Consider the following 12,523-nt stretch of genomic DNA (forward strand, 5'->3'; position numbering starts at 1 on the left):
AATGGGCATTGTTGGCCGGTGTGGGCAAGTTGGGCTGAAGGGCCTGTTTCCACACTGTATCACTCTGTGACTATTGTAGATGGGACATTGTTGGCCGGTGTGGACAAGTTGGGATGACGGGCCTATTTCCACATTCTGTGACTAGTGTAGATGGGGCATTGTTGGCCGGTGTGGACAAGTTGGGCTGAAGGGCCTGTTTCCACACTGTATCACTCTGTAACTAGTGTAGATGGTGCATTGTTGGCCAGTGTGGGCGAGTTGGGCTGAAGGGCCTGTTTCCACACTGTATCACTCTGTGACTAGTGTAGATGGGGCATTGTTGGCCGGTGTGGACAAGTTGGGATGAAGGGCCTGTTTCCACACTGTATCACTCTGTGACTAGTGTAGATGGTGCATTGTTGGCCAGTGTGGGCGAGTTGGGCTGAAGGGCCTGTTTCCATTAGTTTATGACTCTGTGGCTATTCCAGCATGTGTAGTTCTTCGAGTCTCCAGCAAACCCTTAACTTCATCATTCCCTTTGGCCAATAGGTTCTCTCGTTCCCCAGGGTGTGGGACTACGTGTCCGCTGGTTTTGGGGGCGGGCGTATCTCGCGTTGGAGCAGATTTCCCGGCCGCTTCTACTGCTGACAGCGCGCCCGGAGGGAAAGGTCCCGGCTTCTTGTTCTCGATGGCTTCTAAACAACACGCCGAGGGTCTGGCCGAATACCTGAACTGCCCCATTTGTCTGGACTTGTTCAGCGAGCCGGTGATCCTGGAGTGTGGCCACAATTTCTGCCAGGGCTGCATCATGCGCTATTGGGAAGGCGGCGAGACCGTGTCGTGCCCGGAGTGCCGCAAGGTCTTCTCCGACAGGAGCCTACGATCCAACCGGGCGCTGGCCAACCTGGCGAGGAAAGCTCGCAACCTGCTGCAGCCGGAGGCCGAGAGCCGGTGCCGCCGGGGGGTGGAGGAGGAGGAGGAGGTGGAGAGGCGAGAGTCCCGGGGCAGTCCAGGGGGCGGGCAGCCGGTGCCCCTTCACTGCGGCGAGCACGGAGAAGAACTCAAGCTGTTCTGTGAGACGGACAGGGAGCTGATCTGCGTGATGTGCCTGGAGGGGAGAGACGGCCAGGGACACCGGTCCCACAACTTCATGCTCATCAGTGAAGCGGTGGAGATGTACAAGGTCACAACGGGCCTGCACCCCCCACCCCCTCCCCACCCCCCACCCCGATCCACCAACCCCAATCCTCACCCCCCATACCAACCCCACCCCCTCCCCCCACCCCCACCCACCAACCCCACCCCCCCCCATCCCCCCACCCCCTCACCCCCACCCACCAACCCCACACCCACCCCAACCCCCCCCCCCATCCCCCCACCCCCCCACCCCCATCCACCAACCCCACCCCCCCCCCCCATCCTACTCAGGGCCCGGGGTCTCAATAATAACAGGACCGGTACAGTGGCGCAGCGGTATAGGGACTGTAGATCACTGTGTGGCCCCAGGTTCTGGACTACCCCAACATCGGGAACACGTTTCCTGCCTCTAACGTGTCCAAATCTTTAATAATCTTATATGTGCCAATTCCTATATGTTCCCGATGTTGGGGGGGGGGGGGGGGGCAGAACCAGGGGCCACACACCGTTTAAGAATAAGGAGTAAGCCATTTAGAACGGAGACGAGGAAACACTTTTTTCTCACAGAGAGTTGTGAGTCTGTGGAATTCTCTGCCTCAGACCTGTGGAGGCAGGTTCTCTGAATACTTTCAAGAGAGAGCTAGATAGGGCTCTTAAAGATAGTGGAGTCAGGGGACATGGGGAGAAGGCAGGAACAGGGTACTGATTGGGGATGATCAGCCATGATCACATTGATTGGCGGTGCTGGCTCGAAGGGCAGAATGGCCTCCTCCTGCACCTATTGTCTATTGTCTATTTCCGTTACACCTTGCTCCTTTTACATTAAAGCTCTGCCCTCTAGTTTTTAACATTTAAACCCTGGGGGAAAGTTTATTCTGTCTCTATCACAATGAATGGCGGTGCTGGCTCAATAAAAGCACCTATTTTCTATGTAATACCCAACGAATTGGCCTCCATAGCCTCCTGTGGCAATGAATTCCACAGATTCAACACCCTCTAACTTCCTTTAAATTCTTCCCCATCTCCTTTCTAAAGGAACTTCAATTTATTTTGACGGTGTGGCCTTTGCTCCTTGACTCTCCCACTAGCGAAGACACCCTCTCCACATCCACTCTAGTCCTTCACGATATGTGGGGTCCACATGCCAACAGTCAAACGAGGAGGAATTTTGGGGGTCAGGCTACGAAAGAGGGGACCCCAGCTAATCCCTTTGCTCCTTTTCACCGAGTCTCTGCCGGCTGACCAGGCAATTTCCACTCGATGATGGCGAGCAAGCACTGTAACCGTGTGAAACTGTTTCAATTTCAGGACAAGTTGAAATCCTTATCGGACATTCTCAAGGCAAAGTCAGCTCTCCTGGAAGCGAAAATGACGCAAAAACAGGTTCCGGACGTCGGGGTAAGAACTCTCTGTCCTCTCTGTCACTTCCTTGTTTTGTTTATTGCAGCCTCGTCTCCCCCCCCCCCCCCCCGTCTCTCCCCCCCCCCCCTCTCTCATCCCCCCCCCCTCTACCCCCCCCCCCCCCCCCACTCTCCAAGCCTCGCTAATCTCTCCTGCTCTCCAGGATCAGAACAGCCAACTTCAGAACTTCGTTATGTCCGAATTCACCAAAATGCACCAGGTCCTCATTAAGATGGAGAAGCGCCTGATCGGCGAGTTGAAGGAAAACGCCGAGAAGATCTCGGAAAGGCTGGAGAAAAACCTCAAGGACATCCAGGAGAATCTGCTCACCATTCAGCAAAAGCTGTCTCGGTCACAGACACAGTTGGATCAGGAAGACATCATCGCCTTCTTGAAAGTGAGTGTAGTTGCCCTGGTGGGCCGGCAGGGCTCGACCCTGGCCTCTGGTGCTCTCTGTGTGGAGTTTGCCCGTTCTCGTTGGGTCATAGAAACATAGAAACATAGGTGCAGGAGGAGGCCATTCGGCCCTTCGAGCCCGCACGGCCATTCATTGTGATCATGGCTGATCGTCCCCTATCAATAACCCGTGCCTGCCTTCTCCCCATATCCCTTGACTCCACTAGCCCCTAGAGCTCTATCTAACTCTCTCTTAAATCCATCCAGTGACTTGGCCTCCACTGCCCTCTGTGGCAGGGAATTCCACAAATTCACAACTCTCTGGGTGAAAACGTTTTTTCTCACCTCAGTCTTAAATGGCCTCCCCTTTATTCTAAGACGGTGGCCCCTGGTTCTGGACTTGCCTGCCCACCATTGGGAAAATTTTTCCTGCATCCAGCTTGTCCAGTCCTTTTATAATTTTATATGTTTCCATAAGATTCCCCCTCGTCCTTCTAAACGCCAGTGAATACAAGCCCAGTCTTTTCAATCTTCCCTCATATGACAGTCCCGCCATCCCAGGGTCCATCTCAGATTTTCTCCCGGATGCACCGTTTCCCCCTTACATCCCCGAGAGTTCATTTTAGTTTGCCGAGGTACAGCGAAAAGCTTTTGTTGCATGCTAACCAGTCAGCAGAAAGACAATACATTATTACAACTGAAGATAGACACAAATGCTGGAGTAACTCAGCGGGTGAGGCAGCATCTATGGAGAGAAGGAATGGGTGATTTTTCGGGTCGAGACCCTTCTTCAGACAGACAGATCCTTCTTCAGAAGATCCTTCTTCGACCCGAAAAGTCACCCATTCCTTCTCTCCATAGAAGCTGCCTCCAGCATTTTTGTCTACCTTCGATTTTTCCAGCATCTGCAGTTCTATCTTAAATATGATTGCAATCGAGCCATTTACAGTGCATAGATACATGATAAGGGAATAACGTTTAGTGCAAAGTAAAGCCAGCAAAGTCCGATCAAAGTACACAAAAATGCTGGAGAAACTCAGCGGGTGCAGCAGCATCTATGGAGCGAAGGAAATATGTAACGTTTCGGGCCGAAACCCTTCTTCAGTCTGAATAATTGATCAGTCTGAAGAAGGGTTTCGGCCCGAAACGTTACCTATTTCCTTCGCTCCATAGATGCTGCTGCACCCGCTGAGTTTCTCCAGCATTTTTGTGTACCTTCGATTTTCCAGCATCTGCAGTTCCTTCTTGAACACAAAGTCCGATCAAGGATAGACCGAGCGTTACCAATGAGGTAGACAGGAGATGATAGCAACGCTCTCTGGTTGTGGTTGACAAAAATGCTGGAGAAACACAGCGGTTGAGGCAGCATCTATGGAGCGAAGGAATAGGTGACGTTTCGGGTCGAGACCCTTCTTCAGACTGTTTGTGGTAGGATGCTTCAGTTGCCTGATAACAGCTGGGAAGAAGCTGTCCCTGAATCTGGAGGTGTCCGTGTTCACACTTCTGTACCTTTTGCCTGAGGGGAGAAGAGGGAGTGGCCGGGGTGCGACTCGTCCTTGATTATGCTGCTGGCCTTGCCGAAGTGAGCGTGAGTGTGCTGGGTGGTTATTTGCTCCGTGTAGGTGGGTTGTATAGGAATCTGGAGGGAACCGGTGGCAACGCGATGAGAAATGGGGGAGGCGATTTGCATTCCCCGTGCTCATGTGAAAGTTGGAGGCATGCTTTACAGCGCTGTTTAAGAAGGAACTGCAGATGCTGGGAAAAATCGAAGGTAGTCAAAAATGCTGGGGAAACTCAGCGGGTGAGGCGGCATCTATAGAGCGAAGGAAATAGGCAACGTTTCGGGGCGAGATCCTTCGACAAAAATGCTGGAGAAACTCAGCAGGTGAGGCAGGTTAATTCCCGGGATGGCGGGACTGTCATATGCTGAGAGAATGGAGCGGCTCTGGAGTTTAGAAGGATGAGATGGCATCTTATTGAAACATATAAGATTGTTAAGGGTTTGGACCCGCTAGAGGCAGGAAACATGTTCCCGATGTTGGGGGAGTCCAGAACCAGGGCCACACACAGTTTAAGGATACGGAGTAAGTCATTTAGAACGGAGACGAGGAAACTCTTTCTCACAGAGAGCTGTGAGTTTGTGGAATTCTTTGCCTCAGTGGAGGCCGGTTGTCTGGACGCTTTCAAGAGAGAGCTAGATAGGGCTCTTAAAGATAGCGGAGTCAGGGGATATGGGGAGAAGGTAGGAACGGGGTACTGATTGTGGATGATCAGCCATGATCACATTGAATGGCGGTGCTGGCTCGAAGGGCCGAATGGCCTACTCCTGCACCTGTTGTCTATTGTCTAATGCATCTATGGAGCGAAGGGAGTAGGCAACATTTCTGGTGACCCAAAACGTTGCCTATTTCCTTTGTTTTATAACAGTGTTCTCTATCTGCACACCAGGGTTGTTTTCCCCCTCAACCACCCTCCCAGCCTGATACTCGTTCTCTTTCTCTTCTCGTTTCAGGACCAAGCGGATGAGCAGATAAGGTAGGTGGCCGCTGTTTACCGAGACTCTCGCGGTTGGTTCACACCACCTGCTGCATTGTAATGGCCCTTGTACCCAGAATGTAACATGTACCATCTGTATTTTTTGCCAGCGAGGACCCTGGGCAACTATTGTTGGCGATCGACCGACTACCTCTGGGGATATTTCGAGGGCCTTTACAGTACGCAGCCTGGAAGGAAATGGCCGAGAGTATCACACCTTGTGAGAAGTTTACTATGTCTTCTCCCTTGCCCGCTATCAACACACAGGCCCTTCGGCCCACCATGTCTATGCTGTCCCTTGTACCCATTCAACATAGCTCAAAGATCGCCATTGAGGTAGAAGAGAGATCAGAACCGCTCTCTGGCTGGCGAGAGGACGGTTCAGTTGCCTGATAACAGCTGGGAAGACACTCTCCCTGAAATGTTTACTAATATTGTGCCTCGTAGCCACCTTCCCCTCAGATAGCAATAACCCATTCTACATTTCCTTGATCTGCGTCCACTTTGATCTCTCGTTTTCACACCTTACCCTTCCATATCTCCATGCCTCCTCTGTCTCTCAATCTAAAGAAGGGCCTCGACCGGAAACGCCACCCATGCCATCTCAACAGGTGACGCTTTGGGTCGAGACCCTTCTTCGGACTCGAGACCCATCTCCAGAGATGCTGGCCGGCCCGCTGAGTTACATCAGCGTTCTGTGTCTATCTTCGATGTAAACCAGCATCTGCAGTTCCTTCCGCACAAGTAACTACATTCTGATGGGTGATACCTAACCCCAGTCTGAAGAAGGGGACCCGACCCGAAACGTCACCTATCCATGTTCTCCACAGATGCTGCCTGACCCGCTGAGTTACTCCAGCACTATGTGAAACGTCACCTATCCATGTTCTCCACAGATGCTGCCTGACCCGCTGAGTTACTCCAGCACTCTGTGAAACGTCACCTATCCATATTCTCCACAGATGCTCCCTGACCCGCTGAGTTACTCCAGCACTCTGTGAAATGTCACCTATCCATGTTCTCCACAGATGCTGCCTGACCCGCTGAGTTACTCCAGCACTCTGTGAAACGTCACCTATCCATGTTCTCCACAGATGCAGCCTGACCCGCTGAGTTACTCCAGCATTTTGTGCCTATCTTAAGACGGATTTGGTATTGGTTATTGAAAAGATCCTACAAATAAGCCTGAAGAAGGGTCTCGACCAGAAACGTCACCTATTCCTTCGCTCCATAGATGCTGCCTCACCCGCTGAGTTTCTCCAGCATTTTTGTCTGCCTTCGATTTTCCCAGCATCTGCAGTTCCTTCTCAAACACTGCAAATGGATGTTTTTTTAAATCCTCCATTATTTTAGAACAGGGTGTACTTTCAAATCGCGCTATCAAATACATTGTTACATGCTCCTTAAATCGATTTTATGTGTACATAGGATGTTACAGTTGTTTGAGATGTAACAGTTGTGAGGCAATTGCAGACGAAGCAAGTTGTGTTGGGAGTTAGCCCAGCGTCAGTGTTCTTGGGTTGGATAACGGAGAAGACATTTGATACCATTGAAATTTGCAGGGTTGATAACTATTAGTCTCGGCTTTTTTTTTTTTTATCGGTGCCAACAATTTGCAGTTGGGGGCTTTGCAAAATAAAACTGCAGGCAATAACAATAATCCGGTGGAAGGATTTAAGAAGGACCTGCAGATGCTGGAAAAATCGAAGGTGGACAAAAATGGTGGAGAAACTCAGCGGGTGAGGCAGCATCTATGGAGCGAAGGAAAAGGAGACGTTTCGGGGTCGAGACCCTTCTTCAGACTGATGTGTGGGGTGGTGGGGCTGGGAAGAAGAAAGGAAGAGGAGATAGTAGGCTGTGGGAGAGCTGGGAAGGAGAGGGGAAAGGACCAGCGGTATGACATTGACTTCTCCAATTTCAGGTAATAATAATAATAATAATGGATGGGATTTATATAGCGCCTTTCTAATACTCAAGGCGCTTTACTCGCATTATTCATTCACTCCTCAGTCACACTCGGTGGTGGTAAGCTACTTCTGTAGCCACAGCTGCCCTGGGGCAGACTGACGGAAGCGTGGCTGCCAATCTGCGCCTACGGCCCCTCCGACCACCACCAATCACTCACACACATTCACACACATTCACACACAGGCAAAGGTGGGTGAAGTGTCTTGCCCAAGGACACAACGACAGTAATGCACTCCAAGCGGGATTTGAACCGGCTACCTTCCGGTTGCCAGCCGAACACTTAGCCCATTGCGCCATCTGTCGTCCCAAGGTAGTCCCTGCTTTCTCCCTCTTTCCCCTCCCCTTCCCAGCTCTCCCGCAGCCCACTGTCCCCGCCTCTTCCTTTCTTCCTCCCGCCACCACCACCCCCACACATCACTCTGAAGAAGGGTCTCGACCCGATTCCTTCGCTCCATAGATGCTGCCCCACCCACTGAATTTCTGCAGCATTTTTGTCTACCATTTTTGGGGAAGCAGGGGCGGTTCCCTTGTGACTAGTGGAGTACATCAGGGTTAAGTGCTGGGCCCGTTACTGTTTGTCACGCTACCAATGGCAGTGCGTTTGAGGCCTCCTCCAAAAAATCCATTAAGATATCGCAACTACATCTAAGAATGAATGACTAAGTATATTGGCCAAATATTCACATACAAGGAATTTGCCTTGGTGCTCCGCCCGCAAGTGACAACATGACATACAGTGACAGTTAGGAATGACACATAAAACATTAAACATTAACAATTAAACATTATCAATTAAACATAGAAACATAGAAAATAGGTGCAGGAGTAGGCCATTCGGCCCTTCGAGCCTGCACTGCCATTCGATATGATCATGGCTGATCATCCAACTCAGTATCCCATCCCTGCCTTCTCTCCATACCCACTGATCCCTTTAGCCACAAGGGCCACATCTAACTTAAATATAGCCAATGAACTGGCCTCAACTACCTTCTGTAGCAGAGAATTCCACAGATTCACCACTCTGTGTGAAAAATGTTTTTCTCATCTCAGTCCTAAAAGATTTCCCTCTTATCCTTAAACTGTGACCCCTAGTTCTGGACTTCCCCAATCTTCCTGCATCTAGCCTGTCCAACCCCTTAAGAATTTTGTAAGTTTCTATAATCAGAGGAATCAGAAACAAACATGTGAATTAATTAAAATACCAGTGCAAAAAGAGGCTACAGATGTTTGGTTATTGAGTAGAGCTACTTCTCGTGGATTTTTTTTTAAGAAGGCCAGTTCATTGGCTGCATTTAAGAGGGAGTTAGATGTGGCCCTTGTGGTTAAAGGGATCAGGGGGTATGGAGAGAAGACAGGTACAGGGTACTGAGTTGGATGATCAGCCATGATCATATTGAATGCCGGTGCAGGCTCGAAGGGCCGAATTGCCTACTCATGCACCTATTTTCTATGTTTCTAATAACTGCAGATGCTAGAAAATTGAAGGTAGACAAAAATGCTGGAGTAACTCAGCGGGTGAGGCAGCATCTGTGGAGCAAAGGAATATGTGACGTTTCGGGTCTAGACCCTGTTTTCGTGGAGAAATAAAAGCTGTTTTTATGTCTGGCTGTGGCAGCTTTGACAGTCCGGAGTCGCCTTCCAGAGGGAAGTGATTCAAAGAGTTTGTGGCCAAGGGTGAGAGGGGTCAGAGATGATTTTTTTACCCGCTCACTTCCTGGCCTATATCTAGAATATTGCAACTAAAATATTAATGTCCTGTTGTGTTTTTTCCCCTCTCCCTCTCTCTCCCCCGCATTCTGCATCAGTTCCAGCTTCAGTGACGCTGAACCCGAAGACGGCTCACTCATGGCTCATCGTGTCGGATGATCTGACCAGTGTCCGCTATGCCAACAAGCAGCAACAACTGCCCGACACTCCAGAGAGGTTCAACCCTTCTCTCTGTGTCCTGGGCTCGGAAGGGTTTGTGTCGGGGAGACATTACTGGGAGGTCGGGGTGGGGGAGAGCACGGAGTGGGACGTCGGGGTGGTGAAGGAGTCGGTCAACAGGAAAGGCGACATCACCGCCGTGCCGCAGGCTGGATACTGGATCGTCTGGTTGAGGAACGGCAACGATTACAAAGCCGGCTCGCTGCCCCGCACCCGCCTCCGCCCGGGCAGCAGACCCGGCAAGATCGGCGTGTACCTGGACTACGAGGGCGGCCAGGTGTCGTTCTACAACGCGGACAACATGTCCCATCTCCACACCTTCACCGACCTGTTCGCGGAGAAGCTCTACCCGTTCTTCAGCCCCTGCTTGAGCGGCCACGGGGAGAACTCCGAACCGCTGAAGATTTGCCAGTCCAAGCTGTATTGCCGTTGAGGAACCCGACCCTTCCTCCTTAGCTGTCTGCCATTCCTTTCCATTCCTTCATTAACACAGCCAGGCATTGTATGTGTGTGTGTGTGGGGGGGTTGAATCTCAACTCTATATTCACCCTCGAATAAAGCACCGAATTTACAAGTTATAGATCGGGCCAAAGCATCGTAGGTTCATAGGAGCTGAATCAGGTCACTCGGCCCATCGAGTTTATTCCCACCATTCAATCATGGCTGATCAAATCTTTCCCTCTCAACCCCATTCTCCTGCCTTCTCCTCATAACACCCGTACTAATGAGGAACCTATCAACCTCAAAGTCAATCGCCTGTTATGTTACGTGACCTGGTCCTGCTCTATTGACACCAAAGGAATTGCCAATGCAAATCACCAACGCCATATAGACAATAGGTGTAGGAGCAGGCCATTCGGCCCTTCGAGACAGCACCGCCATTCAATATGATCATGGCTGATCATCCCCAATCACTACCCCGTTCCTGCTTTCTCCCCATACCCCCTTTCTTGAAGAGCCCTATCTAGCTCTCTCTTGAAAGTATCCAGAGAACCGGCCTCCACCGCCCTCCGAGGCAGAGAATTCCACAGACTCACAACTCTGTGAGAAAAAGTCTCCGTTCTGAATGGCTTACCCCTTATTCTTAAACTTTGGCCCCTGGTTCTGGACTCCCCCAACCCAACATCGGGGACATGTTCCCTGCCTCCAGTGTGTCCAAACCCTTAATAATCTTATATGTTTCAATAAGATACCCTCTCATCCTTCTAAACTCCAGAGTATACAAGCCCAGCTGCTCCATTCTCTCAGCATATGACAGTCCCGCCATCCCGGGAATTAACCTGGTGAATCTACGCTGCACTTCCTCAATAGCAAGCATGTCCTTATTGGTTTAAGTCTTGATTTAACCTCTTAATTTGTTACCCCTTGCCCAAGCCGTACACATTAATCTGCTGTCCAAATTTAAGAGCCCATGTGAGGGTGTACATGTGTGAATTCAAATCTAATTGGAGTGTGGTCCAATTATTCGTTTCATTCGCATTATGTCCCGGGTTGATGATGCTTCGTGACTTCTGCGCAGGCAGAGATCTCAAATCTCGAGTTGAATCTCAACTCCATATTCACCCTCGAATAAATCACCGAATTGACAAGTTATAGATCGGGCCAAAGCATCGTAGGTTCATAGGAGCTGAATCAGGCCACTCGGCCCATCGAGTCTATTCCCACCATTCAATCATGGCTGATCAAATCTTTCCCTCTCAACCCCATTCTCCTGCCTTCTCCTCATAACACCCGTACTAATCAGGAATCTCAATCTCAAAGTCAAATTTCAAAGTCAAATCTGTTCGTCACATGCACCAACGAAGGTGCAGTGAAATGAATTTACCAGCAGCGACACACTAAAAAATGAACACACAATACATTATAGAATTTGCCTTAAAAAAATCCATTGACTTGGCACCACAGCTGACTGTGGCAATGAATTCCACAGATTCACCGCCCTCTGGCTGAAGAAATACCCCCTCATCTCCTTACGAATATTACGTCCTTTTATTCGGAGGCTGTGGCCTCTGGTCCCAGACTCTCCCAAATGGTGGAAACATCCTCTCCACATCCACTCTATCCAGGAATCTCAAAGGATGCTTGTACCTAATCTACGGGAAGGACATGCATATCGCCATCTGCCAGATTCCAGTGTGCTTACTTCAAATCTCTATTAAACGGCATTAAAACACCTTCATCACGGGCTGATCTTTCATATTTTGTATATTCAATTCAGTTTGGTCCTTTCCTTGAACCAATTATTATCTTGTCTCATCATACAACTGTTTGCCAATAGCGAGCAAATGTTAGTGCCAAGCTGATGGCCTCTGCAAGATCCTTTACAGTGCATGTGTCATGCACCATGTAGCAGCTCAGGAGATGTTCCATGGTCTGGATGGAGATTTCTCCAGTCTCAGTAGAGGAGCGAAGAGGTCCTTCTGCAGTTGTACATGGCCCTAGTGAGAGCACACCTGGAGTATTGTGTGCAGTTTTGGTCTCCAAATTTGAGGAAGGACATTCTTGCTCTTGAGGGAGTGCAGCGTAGGTTTACAAGGTTAATACCCGGGGTGGCGGGACTGTCATATGCTGAGAGAATGGAGCGGCTGGGCTTGTACACACTGGAGTTTAGAAGGATGAGAGGGTATCTTATTGAAACATATAAGATCATTAAGGGTTTGGACACACTAGAGACAGGAAACATGTTCCGGATGTTGGGGGAGTCCAGAACCAGGGGCCACACAGTTTAAGAATAAGGAGTAAGCCATTTAGAACGGAGACGAGGAAACAATTTTTCACACAGAGAGTTGTGAGTCTGTGGAATTCTCTGCATCAGAGGGCGGTGGAGGCCGGTTCTCTGGATACTTTCAAGAGAGAGCTAGATAGGGCTCTTGAAGATAGCGGAGTCAGGGGATATGGGGAGAAGGCAGGAACGGGGTACTGATTGTGAATGATCAGCCATGATCACAGTGAATGGCGGTGCTGGCTCGAAGGGCCGAATGGTCTACTCCTGCACCTATTGTCTCTCTTCCCAGAGTTTGAGCCTTCTGGAGGGGGGTGGACAGAAGGGAGGAAACGTCCGAGTGATTTCAACAGCTGAGGTAGCAAAGGGTGGTCATGTAGGAGGTGTCTTTCATCCTCTGATTGTCCGAGACGTTCTTTTTGACTAGCTACAGCTCTTCTGATTCCACGGGGTGCAATG

The 12,523-nt window shown here is 50.1% G+C and overlaps 1 protein-coding gene across 1 annotated transcript; it reads left to right on the forward strand.

Annotated features, from left to right (window-relative positions):
* Window positions 1-667: 667 nt before the first annotated feature.
* Window positions 668-9,775, forward strand: LOC116990187 (zinc-binding protein A33-like). Its single transcript, XM_033047739.1, has 6 exons — window positions 668-1,162; window positions 2,425-2,514; window positions 2,681-2,914; window positions 5,426-5,448; window positions 5,559-5,668; window positions 9,222-9,775. The coding sequence occupies exons 1-6, from the start codon at window positions 668-670 to the stop codon at window positions 9,773-9,775; spliced, it is 1,506 nt and encodes a 501-aa protein (XP_032903630.1).
* The last annotated feature ends 2,748 nt before the right edge of the window (window positions 9,776-12,523 follow it).

This window comes from Amblyraja radiata, chromosome 30 (genome assembly GCF_010909765.2).
Source record: "Amblyraja radiata isolate CabotCenter1 chromosome 30, sAmbRad1.1.pri, whole genome shotgun sequence".
In the NCBI taxonomy this organism is placed as follows: Eukaryota; Metazoa; Chordata; class Chondrichthyes; order Rajiformes; family Rajidae; genus Amblyraja; species Amblyraja radiata.

Excerpts from the sequence above, each read along its gene's own strand:
- LOC116990187 (XM_033047739.1), top strand. The coding sequence starts at position 668 with ATGGCTTCTAAACAACACGCCGAGGGTCTGGCCGAATACCTGAACTGC. Across the intron at positions 1,163-2,424 it reads AAGCGGTGGAGATGTACAAG|GACAAGTTGAAATCCTTATC; the intron begins GTCACAACGGGC and ends TTTCAATTTCAG. Across the intron at positions 2,515-2,680 it reads AACAGGTTCCGGACGTCGGG|GATCAGAACAGCCAACTTCA; the intron begins GTAAGAACTCTC and ends CCTGCTCTCCAG.